The sequence below is a fragment of the Tachypleus tridentatus genome, chromosome 2 (genome assembly GCF_004210375.1).
Source record: "Tachypleus tridentatus isolate NWPU-2018 chromosome 2, ASM421037v1, whole genome shotgun sequence".
Taxonomy (NCBI): Eukaryota; Metazoa; Arthropoda; class Merostomata; order Xiphosura; family Limulidae; genus Tachypleus; species Tachypleus tridentatus.
Window position 1 is genome coordinate 91254588 of NC_134826.1, and position 18603 is coordinate 91273190.

At 33.2% G+C, this 18603-nt stretch overlaps 1 protein-coding gene across 7 annotated transcripts in view; it reads left to right on the plus strand.

The window, feature by feature from the left end:
• LOC143244510 (uncharacterized) overlaps positions 1-18603 on the plus strand; it is a 102081-nt gene that overhangs the window by 50757 nt on the left and 32721 nt on the right. For 6 of the 7 annotated variants that reach the window (XM_076489330.1, XM_076489334.1, XM_076489329.1 and 3 more), the window contains 5 exons: positions 72-212; positions 2407-2568; positions 10558-11265; positions 15629-15883; positions 18230-18385. In XM_076489330.1, coding sequence (XP_076345445.1) covers positions 72-212; positions 2407-2568; positions 10558-11265; positions 15629-15883; positions 18230-18385 — 1422 coding nt within the window. The remainder of the gene's footprint in view (positions 1-71; positions 213-2406; positions 2569-10557; positions 11266-15628; positions 15884-18229; positions 18386-18603) is intronic. The other variant, XM_076489333.1, reaches the window with a different exon arrangement.

Here is an 18603-nt window from a genome sequence, read left to right on the forward strand (position 1 = left end):
TTTAATTACATTATTACTATTCTAAAATAGTTACATCAGACTAATAATCAGTTCATATTTATTTATATTAGGAGTTCCCTTTTGAGAGTTTGAATGTGAGCAAAAACAAAAGTCAATCAGTAAAAGAAAAAAGTAAACGTAAAGGTCTTTCCCCTCAACAGAACAAACTTCTTCAGGATCCAGAAATGTTTTTTCACAAGTGGATTGTTGAGGTCTGTTCTAAGAGTAACTTATTTTTTTTACATTAGTGATAATGGTTGTTTAGAGTATTAGTGTTGTATTTCACATATGAAGACCATTGTAATTTTCCTAGGAACACATCTTATTCTGGCAAATAATGATAAATGTTAATGTCAAAATTATTACATTAATATATGAAATAGTTATCAAAATATGCTTTTTAACATAAAATATCACTCCCAGTAAGAAGTGCTTTAGAAGCAAAGATCAAATTTAAATAAATCTTGGAATAATCCAGTATTGGTTAAAAATTATATAAGATGTAGCATACGATGGGGAGTGATGACTTCAAATCGAACAAATAATTGACAGTACTTTTGTTGTGTAATGGAAGGGCCCACAGAGTAAATCTTTCTTTTCATTTATTATTGTATCCATTGGTGAGATCAAAGCTTATTGGGTATTCAGTAGATAACTCCAGTCCTTGCTGATTATGGTTGGAATTTTGTTCCTCTTCAGCATATCATCTTCAGTTATCTGCATGTGTAAGGTTCCGAGATTTTTATTTGCAACCTGTGTATCCACTGTTGATGCAAGCATGATGAACTTTTTTAACAAATTTTAGTGCTAACAAGAATAGTAGTGATGGTAGTAATATCATTCTGCTAGGTCAGAAGATCAAGAACAAGGTCTTCTACCTGAAATAGACAATGAAGTAATGTTGCATAATTTGATTTGAGAATTGGAAAGTGTGTTAGCATCCTTTTTGTAGGGATGACATGGGTAACTATAGTACAGTAATACAAAAGTCCTCTGGATCTTCTTCTCTACAGGTTAACAAAAGCTTGATATAAAAAGCTACATGACATAGTCTCTCTATTTCTGGTGTGTGTACAACTTTTCATCTATCCAGAGCATCCCAAAATCAAAAACTAAGATTTATTATTTTAAATCATCATTATCTTTCTTCAACAGGCCTAGTACCTACCTAGTTCTGGCAGTAATTATAGTTTTATTATCATTTGATAGAGCGAAACAATTTTCATTGTCTTTGACTGCCTATTTTATTATTATTCTATACAAAACTTATAAATACTATAACCTAGTAACCCACATGTACCATGTTATAAAAAAAGTAAACAAGTATTAGCAAAAAGTTTATTGCTAAATAAAAAAGGCTATGTAAGGTTAATTACTGAAATTGATAAAAGGAACCATGCAAAACAGCAACAAAAGTGAACACATTATTTGATCTGAGAGATCACATAGCAAACTAGGTTGTCTCCACTTAACTTAGAGATTAACATATGTACATCACTAGTTTCCTCACTGGCAAAACAAATAGAACCAGAATTTATAAACATAAAATGTTATTCTGTTGTAAAATAATCATAAAAGTGGTGTGCTAAAGGAAAAAGTACAGTGATGAAAGGTGAGACTCTTCAAATACTAAGCTGTAAATAGAAAAAGTAAAGAAGTCAGCAATATAGGGATTTAATTCTCCATGTAAAGCTGAGACAGCTTAGTTTGCTATGTGATCAATAGCCAGATTAGCTGTTATGTCCACTTCCATTCCTATCTGGTATGGTTCCTTCTTTGAAGTCTGGTATCCAGCCCTACATAACTTTATTTAAATATTTCTCCTAATACTTGTCAAAGGAGAAATAATTCATATGTGTGGTCATTGATAATAAGGTGGTGTGGCCATCCTAAAACCTGTGTTTTCTTGACTGCTCATAATTTCAGACTGAAATATATTTCCATCATGTGGATTGCATATTTGGATATAACAAGTTCTGGACTTTCCAGTAGTATATGCATCACCTCGCAGAAACAGCCACCAGATTTTTGTGTTCTTTGTTCTCCCACCAGAAAACACTTCATCATCTATGGTTGAAGGAGAGATTCTGAATTAAATAAATTACAAAAAACATCATTGTAACCTGAAGCGATATCCTACCAATATATAAATGTGTGTGTGTGTGAGAGAGAGTCAATAAATAAACAACTGCAAATATAAACTTGGCATTTTTGTAACAAGTTAGGTCCTAGCAAAAAATGATAAGCAATTATGCTTTGCCTTCAAGTTGAATCAAACTCTAAATACAGAAAATGTAACTATTAATTTTTTTAGAAATATTGTACATAAATTGAGCATTTAACCTTTATCATTATATATGAGGTAAGTCAGTAGCATGCATGATGCAGAATTTTCCTACTTTTCAGGGTTTTGTGAGTATTCTTCATCCAGCAGCAGTACTATTTATCTGGGATCAGTTGTTCATGCAGAAGTGGAGTTCTGAAGCTCTCTGCAGTGTTTGCCTAACTTTAATGGGTCTTTTAAAACCATGGTTCATGTTAGCTCATGATTATTCAAATATTAAAAAGGTTTGTTATGTTTCTAGTTAATATTTTATAAAATATCTTTGTATGTCTTTTTAGCATAAAATGGTAACTGTATTCTGCATATTACAAATAGTGTATGACTTCTGTTTACTAGAAACAATGGGTGATTTCTGTGTACTATAGATAGTAGGTTACCTCTATATATTAAAAATAGTGGGTAATTTCTCTATACTATAAATGTGAGTGATTTACGTTTATTATAGATTGTGGCCAAAATCCATGTATTGTAGATAAATAGTGTTAACTTTTGTTTATTACAAATAGTGGATGACTTCTGTTCAGCAGATAGTGTGTGATTTGTGTGTATTAGAAATAATGGGTGACTTGTTCATACTGCAAATATTGATCATCACTATGTATTGCATATAGTAGTTGACTTCTGTGTACTACAGATTGTGGTTACCTTCTCTGTAGTACAGATAGTGCATAATCTCCATGTATTACAAATAGTCTGTGACTTCTATCTACCACAAATAGCCAATGATTTTTTGGTACTACAAATAGTGGATGACTTTTGTGTGCTATAAAATGTTGTTGACTGCTGTGTACTAAAATATTGGGTGACTACTGTGTATTGTAAATAGTAGATGCCTTATGGGTGCCATAAATACTGGATCACTACTGTGTATTATAAAAATGGTAGATTTTTTTCTGTATATTACGAATTGTGGTGATATCTGTTTACTAGAAATAGTGAATGACTTCTGTGTATTACAGACAGTGAATGAATTTTGTGTACCACATATAATGGGTTGATTATGTATATTAAATAATGTGAGAAGTGACAGTGTATTTAAGATAGTGAATGACTTCTGTGTATTACAGATAGTGAGTGACTTTTATGTACCACAGAAAATCGATGATTTTTGTTTATTACAGATATTTGGTGACTTCTGTATCACACACAAATAGTGGTTGATGTCTCTGTAGTACAAATAATGAGTGTCTTCCATTTATTACACAGGGTTGGTAATTACAAACAGTGGGTTACCTCTATGTAATACATATAGTGGATGTCTCCTGTGTACTAGAAGGTGTAGATGACTTATGTATAGTAGGTGTCTTCTGTGTATTACAAGTAGTGGGTTACTTCTGTATATTTCAGATAGTGGCAGAACTGTGCACTATAGATAGTGGATGATATCTTTGCACTACAAATAGTGAATGACTTCTGTGTTCTACAAATAGTGAGTGATGTCTTTGTAATACAAAAATGGATGATTTCTATATGATAGAAACAGTGGGTGAATTCTGTGTATTGAAAGTATTAGGTCAGTAACTTTTGGTGGGTGATATTTGTTTATTACAGATAGTAAATGATTTTTAGTACTAAAAGTAGTGGATGGCTTCTTTGTACTATAAATGTGGGTGACTGTGTATTACGTAGTAGATGATTCTTTTCAACAAATAGTTGGTTATTTTTGTGTATTGCAAACAGTGGGTGGCTTCTGGCTTGTAGAAATAGTGGGTGATTTTTGGGTTTTAAAAGTTGTGGGTGACTTCAAAGTATTACAAGTAGCAAGTGACTTTTGTGAACTACAAACAGTGACTGACTTCTGTGTATTATAGATAGTATTTATGTATGTTACATACAGTAGATGACTTTAGTGTACTAAAGATATTGAGTGACTTTTGAATGCTAGAAATAGTGAGTAATTTCTTTACTACAACTTGTTGGCTTATTTGTACTATAAATAGTGGCTTATTTCTGCATAGTACAGATAGTGGGTGATTTCTGTATACTATAGAAAGCGATTAACTTCTTTGTACTATAAATAGTTGGTGATTTTTGTGTAGTACAAATATCTGATGAATATGCAGTGACATTCTGTATTAATAAATGACTTCTGTGTATTGCAGATAGTGAGTGACTTGTATATATTGCAAATATTGGATGACTTCTCTGAATTAAATCATTGATTGACTTCTATGTAATACAGATAGAAGGTGACTTCTGTCTGTTACAGAGAGTGGTTGACTTCTGTATACTATAAATATTGGGTCACTTTTGTGGATGATTTTTATGTACTTCAAGTAATGAGTGATTTCCTTAATGGTCTTACAACCTCTCACTCATGCTGTCTTGATCCTGGGCTGCCTTCTAATCATTTCTAAAATTGTAGCCAATAATGCAGTAATCTTTTATACCCCATTAGTTTTGTGTGTTTTTAGAATGTAATTACCCTCCACCAACCCTCAGTACTAGTGCAGCTATCACTCTTTACTATTCTAGAGTAATTCTCACTTTCTCCATTGCCATTCTAGTATGTAGACATGTTTTATCTTCCCCTCTGTGTGACTGCAAGATTTTGATTGTGCTTGATCACAAATTTATAGCAGTTTCAACTTGACTCCTTGTGTGATTTCCATTGTTTTTACTGATTTGTTTTAGAAACATTTCTGTTCTCTAAATTCTACTTTGTTCATAAGAGATTTAATTTATTTTGATATTTAATAGAGTGAGTGATGAAGTTCCCATGATTGTCAAACAGCTATCTGCATGACTCCCAAAATCTCAGGGGTGACAATGTCTGGAGGAAAGTACAGGCTTCATTGTGTGGGAAATTAATATCTTATGTTCAGTTGAAGATTTCTCTTTTCACATTGCAATATTTTATAAGGAGGGATATAACTACTCAATGAAATTTTTTTCTACTGCACTTTCCACCTGTTACCACACCTCTATGTAATATTCTGGGTCAGGTGGTGTTCTTTTTTCCAGCATATACGAGGTCTGTTCAAAAAATACGCGGACTGTTTGAATTGTGCGGCTCCAGTTGGCTCCAGGGGAATCCATTTGGTGTCGCTAGGTTCGCACAGATCAGCTGATTACGACGCCATTTCCCGATTGCAGATATCTTCATTTGTGTATTAGCTACGCGGTTGTAAGTGAAGTGCGATTTTTTCATTTGGCGGATTTCAGAATGAATGACCTGAAGGAGCAACGACTTGCTGTGAAATTTTGTGTTAAACTTAGAAAATCTGTGACTGAAACTTTTGCTATGCTTAACACGGCTTACGGTGATGTTGTTATGAAGCGTACGGCATGTTTCAAGTAACATGAACGTTTTAAGGATGGTCGACAGTCCATTGAAGATGATGAGCGTCCTGGACGTCCTTCCACGTCAACTGACGACCCACACGTCGACAAAATCAACACCCTGGTGCGGGCAAATCGACGTCTGACTGTCAGGGAGCTTGCTGAAGAGTGTGGGATATCAGTTGGATCTTGTTACGAGATTTTGACCAAAAAATTGAAGATGCACCGCGTTGCTGCGAAATTTGTGCCTCAGAACTCGTGAGTTTTTGGCCAAACACTCGATCATTGTTCTTCCCCCCCCCCTACTCACCTGACCTTGCTCCTTGCGATTTTTTCTTGTTCCCCAAACTCAAAAGACCCTCAAAAGGATGAAGATTTGAGACGATTTTCGAGATTAAGGCAAATGCGACGAAGGAGCTGGAGGACATTACAAAAGAAGCATACCAGGACTGTTTCAACAAGTGGAAACACCGTTGGGATAAGTGTGTGCATTGGGGAGGAGAGTACTTTAAAGGGGTCCCAGACCTGTAACTTCTAAATAAAGTACATTTTGTTTTATGACGTCAGTCCGCGTATTTTTTGAACAGCCCTCGTATTCCTCACATCCTGTTTAGTGAGTTTATGTGACCTTATGGGGATTGACCTACTTCCTTCACGTGATAATTAGTTCTTCTATGTTTTGTTTTATCAGTATTTGGTAAGTTAGATTTATATAATTCTTTTACCATCTAAGTTACTTTAGTTTAAATTTGCACTTAGAATTTGATTATTACTTTGTTTTTGTAAGTATATTCATTCCTTATTTATAGTTCCTTTTACTGCTTATATTCATTTTTTGTCAGCTCCTTTTACTTTACTATTACTCACAGCTCATTGGAGATTATTTTTAGTCTAATTTTTTGTCCTTTATCTTATCAGTTATTTGAGTGGACTTGTAATTTTGTTAATTATGTGTCTTTTTATCTTCTGTTTCTCTAGTGGTTTTGTACTTTAGGTGTTGCTTATTGTTTTATAATTTTGTAAGTTCATTATCGTTATGTACTTTTTAGGCTCTACATATTTCTAGGTTTTGTTAGTTTATTGGTAATGTGTACTTTTTCTATTTTCATTTAGTTGATGTGTCTTTTTTGGTTACACTTTATGGCAGTTCCATAGGTTCTATCTCAAGGTTCGTGTCTTCTTCAGTTATGCCCTCCTCTTCCCCACCCACTTCCCACGTTTCTTTCTTTCCTCCTTTGGATTGTGTCTCTTCTAGTCATCTTGTCTAGTCTGACCAAGACTTACTATGAACAAGGGCTGTTGAATGGTACTCACTCAACCAGGGTTTTACACCCATATAACTGTTGTTCCTTAAAATATGGAAGATTGGGGACTTGTCATACACCTGTCCTGGTTCAACTTTTATCTAGAGCCACCTTTCTTCTCCATGAAACACTACCTCTCACTTCAAGGGTTTTTTTTCAGGACTTTGGGTGACTGAATCATCAGGAACAATGCTTATCTTCATATTCCAACTGCTCCAGTTTCTTTGATTCATTTACAAGGGCTGAACTTTCCAGTTAAAGGGGCTGCCACTTGGGCCTTCTTTAGTTCTGTGTGTTTTGTGGTGTGGTACACTCATTTAACCACTATTTCCACTCACTGGATTTTCAGACTCTCCTTTTCATGGATGACTAGTTTCTGCATGCCTCTTCCCATACTCTATCAGTTAATTTTGCTTTCCTATTTCTTTAGGAATCTTATTGTGGGGGATTTTCTTATTATGTTGGAAAAGTCCTTTATTATCACATGCAGCATCTTATAAATTTGAGGATTATCTTCAATTACTATCTCAGTCAAGACAAAGTTTCTTCAGCTCTGGGATATGGAATGGCCATACTTTCTTCTCTATCTGTGTGAGACATTCTTTCTCTTTTTGAGGATATTGGCTTCCTTGAAAGCTCTCATTCCCTTTAGTGAGGTGCACACATATTCCCTTCAGTGCATACTTCTCAACCAGTGGAACTTCTCCCATGATCCCTTGGACCATCTCATCATCCTTCATCTTAAGATCATGACTGTCCTTGTTTGGTCGTTTGACAGAGACTTGATCACAATGAACGTTCCCACTTCTCCACTTTGTTCCAAGTCTCACAGCTGCTTCCTTGGTGGGTTGGTGGGCCTTCATCAATTTCCCGGAGGAGGATACCCTCCATATCAGCATTCTAGAATTTTTGGCAGTTCATCAGGTTCTTTTTCATCTTCTCCTGCTCTTGCAAAGGTAGGAAATTCTAGTTTATTCTGACAGTTCCATTGTCATAAACTGTATCACCAAACAAAGGAGAACCAAGTCAAAATCTTTGGTGTTTTCATACTCTGAATCTCCTGTGCTGTGCAAATAGCCACAAAATTATGGTCCTAGCATGTCATGTTCCTGGAATTATGTATCTTGTGGTGAATTGCTCATCTCATCCCACCCAGGTTTTCCCACAGAGAGGTCCCTATATCTTCATGTATTTTAATGGGTGTGTTCTTAACTGGATACACCATGTACAGATGCATTTGCTTCTCACTGGAATACCAGCCTTCCTTTCTTTTAATCTCCAATTCCACACCCCTCAGCTCTGAAAATTGGAGGAATCTTCACCTATAAGCCTACCCTCCAATTAGATTCCCCTTAAAGAGTCATTTCCCTTATCCAGACCACTCTTTGTCATTTTCCACAATGTAGCTCTGTATTGGTTGCCTCAGACATGGTTCCCTTTGCTCTGGTTCTTACTGGAGCAACAGCCTTTCCCCTAACCACTGTTCTGGTTACTCTTATGGCAACTGTGATCAGATGTATTTCATCTTGACATCACAAAATTCCATCTTCATACATGGCATTTGTACCTTGCCTCAGCCCAGGGACTTAATGCTCATGTAGTATTTTTCCTCGACCATACACTTCAACCTTCCTCCTTGTCTGTGTACAGAAGGTGTTAATCTTTCTTCAGACTTTGGTCCATTCACTGTGGCTTTAGCCCATCCCATCCTCTATTTCTGTTTGATCAGGGTTTGTCCATAGTAACTGTTGCTAGTTGTAGGGCTGCCCTGTCAATCATGCCCATTTTTTCCTTGTCTGGAAAGCCTTCTTCCCCTCAGTTGATTCTTATTCTTTCATCTTGCCCATCTACCACATCCTTTTGTTTTTCCAGATTGTGGTGTCATTGTTGTCATCATCATCATTCTGATATTTATGCCATTAATGTTTCCTGCATCCTTTATCATTATTCCTTGTATGTTATCCTCTATTGAGATCAAACCTTCCTTCCCAAGAGACCTTTTCTATTTCCTTACCTTCCATTTCCCTCCTTTACTCCCATTTGGATCTGAATCATCTACTTTTTCCAGTTTATTTCCTACAGTGTTATGTGGCTTGTACTGCCTCCTTTTGTCATTCTTGTTCTTTTCTATTTGATCTATAGAATTGCTCTTTTGCCCATAATCTATTACCTATTACTCCCATTGGTTGGATGTATCAACTTATATGACTGGCATATTCTGACTTAGCACTGGAAGGTTGCTATCTGCATAGTGTTCTTTTTGCACCAAATGTGTAATCTAATTATGTCTTTAGCTGCTCAAATCCACTATATATCGGAGGATATTATTCAGGCTGGAATGTGGATAACTCCCAATACACTTGTCACAATTTATCTGCACAGTTGGGTTGTGTCTTTTTCAAGCTGGTGTCATCTTTCCCCTGTGGCAATTCTACATATACCTGTTCACATTTGGCTGGGGTAAGTAAACATATTATTATTTTTTATCTAGCTGATTTACATCATATTACAGGACTCAACCTGGGTTGGAGGTTTTGCTAATTTCATAGTGTTCACATTTTTCCTATTAAATTCTAAAAAAGTTTATTTTTATTTTCCCTTTTCTTATTTTCATCTTTCAAAGCTCTACTCAAATAAGTGGTTGAGTCAAACAATACAAAATGCATATTTTTTCTTTATGTTCATTGGCCAGCAGTGTATTTCTTTAATAAAGCTCATTGTTGAGGTGGGATGTTTCTGTAAGAAAACTGACCTCTTTGCCACTGGTATATATGGATGTATATATGTTGTGTGTATTTGTATCAGCAGTCATATATAAAAAACTGTCACTCATGTTTTAAGTCATGGTTATACAGCACTTTTCCACTGATTCAATGCTATATGTCTTTTCTGAAGGCATTGGTGCATGTCAATTTAAATTCCATCCTCTTTTTGTTCCTGTGTGAATTACCTGACAAAGAACATACTGCTTCCAGAATTAGTGCTATACCTTACAGATATGTTTTTTTTATATGCTTGCTCATTTGTTCTTTCAGTGCAGTCACTTTCCATTTTATTAGATATTGATGCACCTTCACCTGCCTCTCCACCTTTGCAGTGATGGATTCCAGATTTGAGTAAGAGGAGGTGAGGCCATTTCAGAAGTTATTTTTTTTTATACTGAAAATGTATTTCTGATAGGTACTTACCTTCACTCACCTACTTTCCACACTTCTTTCCCACTGATTCTGGTTTGGGTCTGCCAATTCCCAAAGGAGAAGATTACTTTAGAATAGTAGAGGGAGCTAGGTTCATGAGTGTACTAGGGTGCAGTATATGACTGGTGGAGGGTAATCATATAATGAGCACATTCTGAAATAATGAGAAACTGAGGGATATATAAGATTAATGTGTTATTGGAAGAAAATATTTGCAGTACTTAGAAGTTGGTCCAGAATTAAGACAGCATTGGATGAAAGAAGATAAGTATGTATCAGAAATACACGCTAATTACTGTGTACTGCAAGTAGTGGATTAAGTTTTTTAGCAGTTAATATCTCAGATATATACATTTATTAATTATGTTACAAGAAAGTAGCTTATTTTTTACATACACTTGAGTATAAATTGTATTTCTTGTTTATTTAGGTGTTTTTGGAAGAGCCAAGTAAGCTATACACCTTAGATATTCGGAATGCTTGGAAGTATCTTAAAGATGGGGGAGCTTTCAGGGACATTTCTTCAATGAATAGAAATTTTAAAGTGCCAGAACCATCAAAATGTGAGCCAGAATCTTTACCTCCTTTACCATTACCAGTTTCAGTGTCAGAATCTGGGTCAGATCCAGAAGAAACACCCCCTAAACCAGCAGCAGTTCCTGCACCCATTCCTGAAACAAAACATGTGTCAGAACCAGAAGAAACAATTACTGTGGCAGCACCAGTTCCTGCACTCATTCCCAAGGCAGAACCTGTACTAAAACCATCTACTCAGATTGATGAACCAGAAATTAGTTACAAACAAGGACAATCGAAAGATGAAGAATCTTACGAACCAGTAGAGAAGAGTAAGTTAGTATCATCACAAAAAGTAATAAATTCGCCTTCTCTAGCTTTTTCCAGCACTCCAGCTCCAGAACCAGAGCTATCCTCTCTCAGTGTTGAAGAACTAAAACGAGACCCTCCTCAGTTATTGTCACCCCTTGTTGAAGAAAGAAATAATGACTTGCATGAACTATGGGTGCCTTATGACAAAGAAACTAAACATAATCTTCCCAAAAAATCTACAGTGAATATTCCTTTTGACCTATACATTGATGGAGTAAGATTTATTCCAGACAATGCAACAGTTGTTAAGGTGGGTAAGGTTTCTTATGTTTATCATATTGCAATGAAATACTTTTAAACCTTTGGTATAACTCTTTCCTTTTTTCATTAATTTGCTAATGTAGAAATGGGAAGGATCTGAAAGAATTTATTTTTTGTTTAAATTATCTGGAATAGTGAATTAAGTACTGAATAAATTTGTAACATCTGCTTGTAATGCTATTCTTTTATGTAGATTTTATGTAGAGAGAGACATCCTCTCTCAAACAGGTCTTCTACCACTTTTTCTGATGGTTTAGCAGTAAGCTTGAGAGTATATATTCAAAAATTTATGATTTGATCATGTTAGTATGGATAACCTGTCATGGAGCTTTTGTCTAAGAGAAACAAATAAGTGAAGTTTTCCATAGGAGAAACCCCTCTGTAGGACAGGGATATGTCTGCACACTCACACTGCTAGAAACTGGGTTTCAGTACTCGTGATGGGCAGAGCACAAATAGCCCTTTATGTAACTTTGTGCTTAATTACAAAACAAACAATCCATAAGAGAAAATTACTCTCCATTTAAGTTTTTTTTTCAGTATAACTATACTATTTACAGCATTTCTTCAATTAGTTTTCTCATTTATTAGTATTTCTTAATGAATTTGTGTATTGCTATTGATTGCTTGTAGAAATTTAAGTGAGCAGTTATTATTTCTGATTAGCATTAAACCATTGATCCTTTAATTGAAAAAGTAAATTGTTTATTTAACTTGTCTGTTTTTTTCTATTTAAAAGACTGTATTTGTATAGCAATATAATTTGTTTTGCCCATATGCCTTTTTTAATTTCTGTAGCCAATTTAAGATTTCATTATTTATTATATTTAAATGAGATTTGAACTGTAATATTGCTAAACACATATTTTCACCAAGTTTGTGAGTTGTTTGAGTAGGGGGTTTCCGTGATTTTTAAATAATGAAAATAACAAAACATTTCACACACTGTTGAATTCCACAGACACAAATGAGTAGATTTACATTGCAAGTTTAATTATTTAGTTCATAATTACTGAAAAACAATTAAAATCATATTTGAAAATCAACCTTTTGCTCCATGCTACTTTCCCATTGGAATAATGTTAACAAAATGTTAGTGATTTATCACTTTATCTAGTGACGTGATACTACATGATGCTTTCATCAACCTTTTGCTCCATGCTACTTTCCCATTGGAATAATGTTAACAAAATGTTAGTGATTTATCACTTTATCTAGTGACGTGATACTACATGATGCTCATGTCAAAGCAAGAGAAACTATAGTCCGACGAAAATTGATCAATAACAAATTTGTACATGTTGATACTTCTTATATGGATAAATGAAATGAACATTTTCAACAACCAGATGTTGAAAATGAAGTATAAGCTTACCTTATGAAAGTAAAGGAGTGATTTTATAATGACATTGGCTGCAAACTTCAAATACCTGTTTGATGTCATGTCGTAATGTAATTAATAATTAATTACTTTAAGATATTAGTTATCCTAATATGTGATCATAATATATAGACTAAGGAAACAAGCATTTGTTTATGAATTTTCTATGAAATTAGGAATAAGTGCAAATGTACTATGGTATTATTCAAAGAATATTAGTAAGAAAATTGGCCCAATTATAGGATAGTTATTGGTAAAAGTCAATTAGATTAACAACTTTTAATATGTAGAAAAGCCATTGCATTTTGGTAACACTACAGTCCAACATTTCATTTGTTATTCAGTATTGCTTTCATTGTATGGAATGGACATGTTTCAATTTTAGGATAGTATACTGATGATGATTATATTAATTCATAAAGCATGTCTGTATTGTTCTTGCTACACTAAAGTTGTATGAAATTTTTAAGGTTAATAACCTGTATTCAGTTTTGTGAGGTGTTTCATTTCCATTTAGTACAGATATTGATTGCATGACTCTCTAAGTTAGAGTTGGGATTTCTAATTATTGAAAATAAATATACAAATCACACTTTTGTTTAATGTACAAAGGAGACTGTCATTGTTCATACTACCTTTGCTGCACATGTTCTTTCACTGTAGCTACACCTTGTGTTATGACATGAAGCAAACAGTTGCTAGGAAGACATAATCTGCTTATGATTTATATATGGTATGAGGTGAAGCAACATGTTGCCAGGGTAACCAGTAGTCTGTTTACAATCTCCATTCATCATTTTTTGACATGTCATTTCAATTTGAGTGGATGTATTGTTGTGTTGGCTTATGCATTATGTAGTCTGTAACACCAAGTTTATTCTATACTGTTTATTCAATGGCTAAATGGAATTTTTTTAATGATTTTAAAGTTTTATATGTGAACGTGTTTTCATATAGTAAATACTACTTGACCCAATAAAATTGGCTATACTAAAGTAAAGCATGAAGAGAGCTAATGTTTGATGTATCACCTTCCTTACTTGTCAAGTCAATTTGAACTGACATGCTGATTTTGGTTTTAACATTTGCTTACTGGTCACTAATAAATGGCAGGCAATGGTTTTAGTGATGGTCATGTTAGTTTTTAAAGCTTCTTCAAACTAGTGAGAGGACAGTTGCCTTCAAATATATCATGCCAGTTCAGTATGTATGAGTAATGTAGATGTTTTCCATTTGTTGTTTGATCTACAGTCATTTGTATTTCATTTATGTAGGCTTTATATATTCACAGCTGTAATTTTGTATCTATATCTACACCCTTATGTGGCTAGGAAATATAATTCTCTGGAACCTCCCTACTTCGACCTGAATGTTGTTTTGTAAACTATGTAAAAAATAAATTAGGACAAGTAAAGTGCAAATGACAATATCATATGTGCATAGGAAGGTTTTTAAACTTTAACTCATTCAGAATAGGCATCATTTTGTGCATGTGTTAAAAGTGAGTTACATTCAATATTTAATTAAACTACTTTTTATCATGACTATATGAATAAATTTGGCCAAAAACCATAAATAAAAATCCAAATTTGACATATATGTTTTAAGTGTTTAGTTCTATAAGCCAGTATCTTAAATAGTCCTCATTTCCCTTAGGTCTGGCATGGCCATGTGGGTTAAGGCGTTCGACTCGTAATCAGACTGATTCAATTACTTGAGAACCACACTTTAATGGAATTAAATTATTATTCTTATCAACTTTTCTACTGTTAGGCTTGTTCTAATATATTAAATGTTAGGCCTATCACTTCTACCATAGTTAACTTCGTAGAAAACTCTAAATCATGTGCCCATTATTTTTTCAACATTATTGAGTTACAAGCACAATTTTCAATAATCATCTACTTTTAACTCATAATGAAAAACTAAACAGTCATACAACATTCATACACAAAATAAACTAATTAATAACATTTACACTGAACTGCCATTTATATCATGACAACATGAGAATCACTTTGCACTTTGGACTAATAAACAAAACTACTTAGTATATTCACAGACAAATATTTATTAAAAGTACTTAAATGAAAAATCTGTTAGTAGTGTTTAAATGTCAGCCAAATTTTGTGAAGATGTATGAGTATGTGTGTATACTGTATTAAAAGTTATAGTGTGGAGACTGTAATGAGTACAAAATGATTATAAACTTGGTTGATTTGACCAAGTCCATGTGGAATGAGTTAAACTATAAAAAAAAATGAAATTAAAAGTAAGACAATATCACCACATACACAAGGAAGAGGTGGTTGTAGAACTACTATTCATTGCAAAGGGAAAGTTATTTGGAGAATGAATCTCTCCTATCTCAGAGCCCCATCTCAGACAACAGGTTTTGTTTGTGAATTTCTTCATTTGATTAATGACACTCAGAGTACCTGTGCTATAACTCTGTTACATTTTAATACTTGTCTTCAATACCCAAGTTTTAAAAACATCACTATATCTAGTGTATCTTACTAAGTAGATTTGTTTGTGATTTTTTAGCACACCATTTGGCTTAAAGTATCCTTTATACCAGAGGTGTTTAGAGGGTAACAATGTTGTAGAATAGGTTCAAACCATTTAGGTTTAACCTTACTGTTATTGAGATGCCTTGCATAGCCATCAGATTTCTTTCTAACTCTATGTACCTAACCTCTTGCATAAGTAGTCTAGGTAGATCACTTAACTGTTTATAATTATATTAAAATACACAACACTGCCTTTCCATTCAAAAAACCTCATGTACTCAAATTCAAAACATCACAACCAAAATGTTTTATACATGAAGCACTAGTTTCTTTTCTAGCTATTCATCAAAATAATGTTAATTTTTAAACTGTCAAGGATTTCTTTGAAAATGTCATATCAGTATGATTTATATTGCATCTCACAGTGTTTGATACATATGTATTTCATTGTATTTTAGATAAATGGAAGAATTTTGAATCTGTACTTACAAGATGGAACTAACCAAAATCTAGATATTGTTGCCTATCCAGAACTAGATTCTCCTGCTAAGTGTCCAAAGTTTAAATTTCGAATGTGTCTAAACAGAGAAGGACTTTTGGTTAATCCTGATGCTCTTGCAATGCTGAGAGTTTATACACTGGAGAAACATACCCAAGAGGTGGTAGTGTTAGGGTCTTGTCTTATAGGAATCTTTACAAATAAAGCTGGAAAGGTGAGCTTTTTAAATAATAGGTGTTTTTCTTCTCTTCTGTCATTAACTTCATTAATCAGTGAATAACCTGTTAACTCGAGTTTCAGTTCCATAATTAGCCATTCCTTTTTGTAAATTTTATGACCATCAAAATGAGGAATTGGTTGCACAAATCTCAATGTGTCAAGTGTAAAAAAAAAACATTTGTTTGGAACACTAGAGCTAGGAGATTTGGGTTAAAGTCTTGGTTAGGTAAAATTTCTTTCTATCCTAAAACATAGTACTGCTTATTTTCTGGCATCTATCTGAACTGATTAGATAGCAGATTAAACCTTTGACTTATTTTTTGATATAATATTGTGTCCATTTCTAACATTTCCTATTGTGTTGTGATTCATAAATTGGTACTGCAGCACATGAATACATCTCTACTAACAAAGCTCCTTATGTTTGTTTTTAATGTAAGTGAAAAACATCAGGCAAATGAGATAACTATCTTATTTTTCACTGACTGAGATAGAACTAGTAAATATTTTGGAATGACTTCATTACTTATCATAGAAGAGTTAATACTATTTTTCTAAAATTCAAATTGCAAGACATTCTTGGTAGAGTGTAAATTCAGAATTTTAAACTCCAAAGAATTATTATAGTCATTGACACTCATCCCAGATTTTCTTTGGTTGGTTAATCTTGTAAACGGACTGATCTACTCTTTTGATAACTTATGTAAGTTTTGAGCTGTTTTTTTTCATAATTTGTAGGTATAAAACCAAATAAGCAAGCCCATGCTAAGCTTAATAGAGTTAGAATTAATGGACTGCTCCAAACAAATCCAGATGAATAAGCTTATGCTTAACTTGGTGGAACTTGTTTGGACAACTATATCTACTAATCTACAAGTTAATTGGAAAACTATACCACATTCGTCATTCAATTTTATTGAAAAGCTATACTACCTTAACTTAACATGTTCCAGTATTCTTGATATGATAGACATTTTGATATTCTTTGATAGATTGTTTTGATGTTTGAGCATTTGTTTATGTAGGTCTGTAATCATTTGTTTATGTAGGTCTGTAATCATTTGTTTATGGAACAAGTTAACATTGTATGTGATAAGAATATGTAAATTGTTAGTGGCAAAAATACTGCTTCTTTGTATCTGAAAAAATTGCTTAAAATGACATCCTGGTTTGAAAAATTTTTTGAACTCCTTGAACAAGTATGTGCAATTTGTTTTTAGCATGAATAGTTATTTTTCAGTATAAGACAGTACTACAAATGAAGGCATTTCTGAAATGTCTTATTTTAATTTATTTGACTTTTGTTAAATTCTACTTGTTTTAGAAAATAATGTCTTAACACTGTTTTTCTCATGAAAATTCATTTTTTTTCTTTAGGTAACCTTAGAAGATTATAAGTGCATTAGTTTGAAGCATGTGATGTATTAAGATCTTAATTACACTCTTAATAGCATAAAACTCATAAATTTAAGTCCTGTTAATGTTTCCTAATTATAAACTTTATAGTTGATTTACTGTTATGATACCAAATCTCCAAAAACATGTTAATTTTCTTCTTAATGTTATACAGTAAAATAATTTGTATGTTTCTTCTTAAAACATTTAAAACTAATGTCAAAAGCATTATTTGCATACCTCTGGTAATATAATGTTTAGAAGGATTCAAAATATTCATCTTTCCATTTGTATTTGATCATTTTTGTCACAATGAAGTTAGGTTGTGTGTGATAAGTTTAAAATACATTTCTAATATCTCATCTTACTAAATCATTTTCTTAATTGTATAAAGCATAAATTTACAAATCTTGCATTGTTAAAGTTTTGTTGGGTTGTTAGATAGTTACATTAAGTTGGATTAGGTACTTTTAGTTATTAGTTGGTTAAGTTGATTTTGGCTGTGTTATGTTTTATTATTAGTTGGTCACATTATGTGGAATTAGATTAACTTAGTTTGTTCATTGGTTAAGTTGGGTTATTAGTTGTCAGATTTTATAGAATTATGGTTATTAGTTATTTTGTGCATTTTAAGATTAATAGACTGTTAATTAGTTAAGTTGTTTCTGGGATAGATTAAGATATGTTATTAGTTAGTTAGGTTTTGTTGAATTATTTGTTGGTTTGAATGCCATGTTTTTCTAATTGGGATTGTTAGTTGATAAGAATTCAGTGAAATTAATTCAAGTTTTGAGAGGTCGTATATGATCAAAATTTTAAATAATAGATTTCCGTGACAAATGTTATTTTTATGAAACAGGTGTGTTTTTAAAGAGTGACAAAATTAAAGCTGTTTTTATAACAGTGAATATATTTTAGTTTTCTAACAAAATGCACCTATTTACAGCCATTGAAGTTGCGGGTGGGTGGTCATCAGATTCGACTTAGGCATGGTCTTCCAAATGCTCCAGCTGGTCTCAGAAGCCTTGAATACACTCACATGAGTAATAATCCCATTATACCTTTAGTGACTGTGCTAGTCAGACTTCTTCCCCACCAGAAGGTATAAAAAGCTGTTTTTGAAATGTAAAATTGAAGTACATCATTTTGAACTTTCAGTCAAATGTAATTTTTTGCTCTCTTTACTTATTTTCATTTAATTATGAATTGTATTTCTGTTAATTCAGACATTTTCTACAATAATACCACAAACTTACTTATGAAAAGGACAGACAACAAACAAACTCATCTTAATCCATACATTTATCACACACTGTGTTT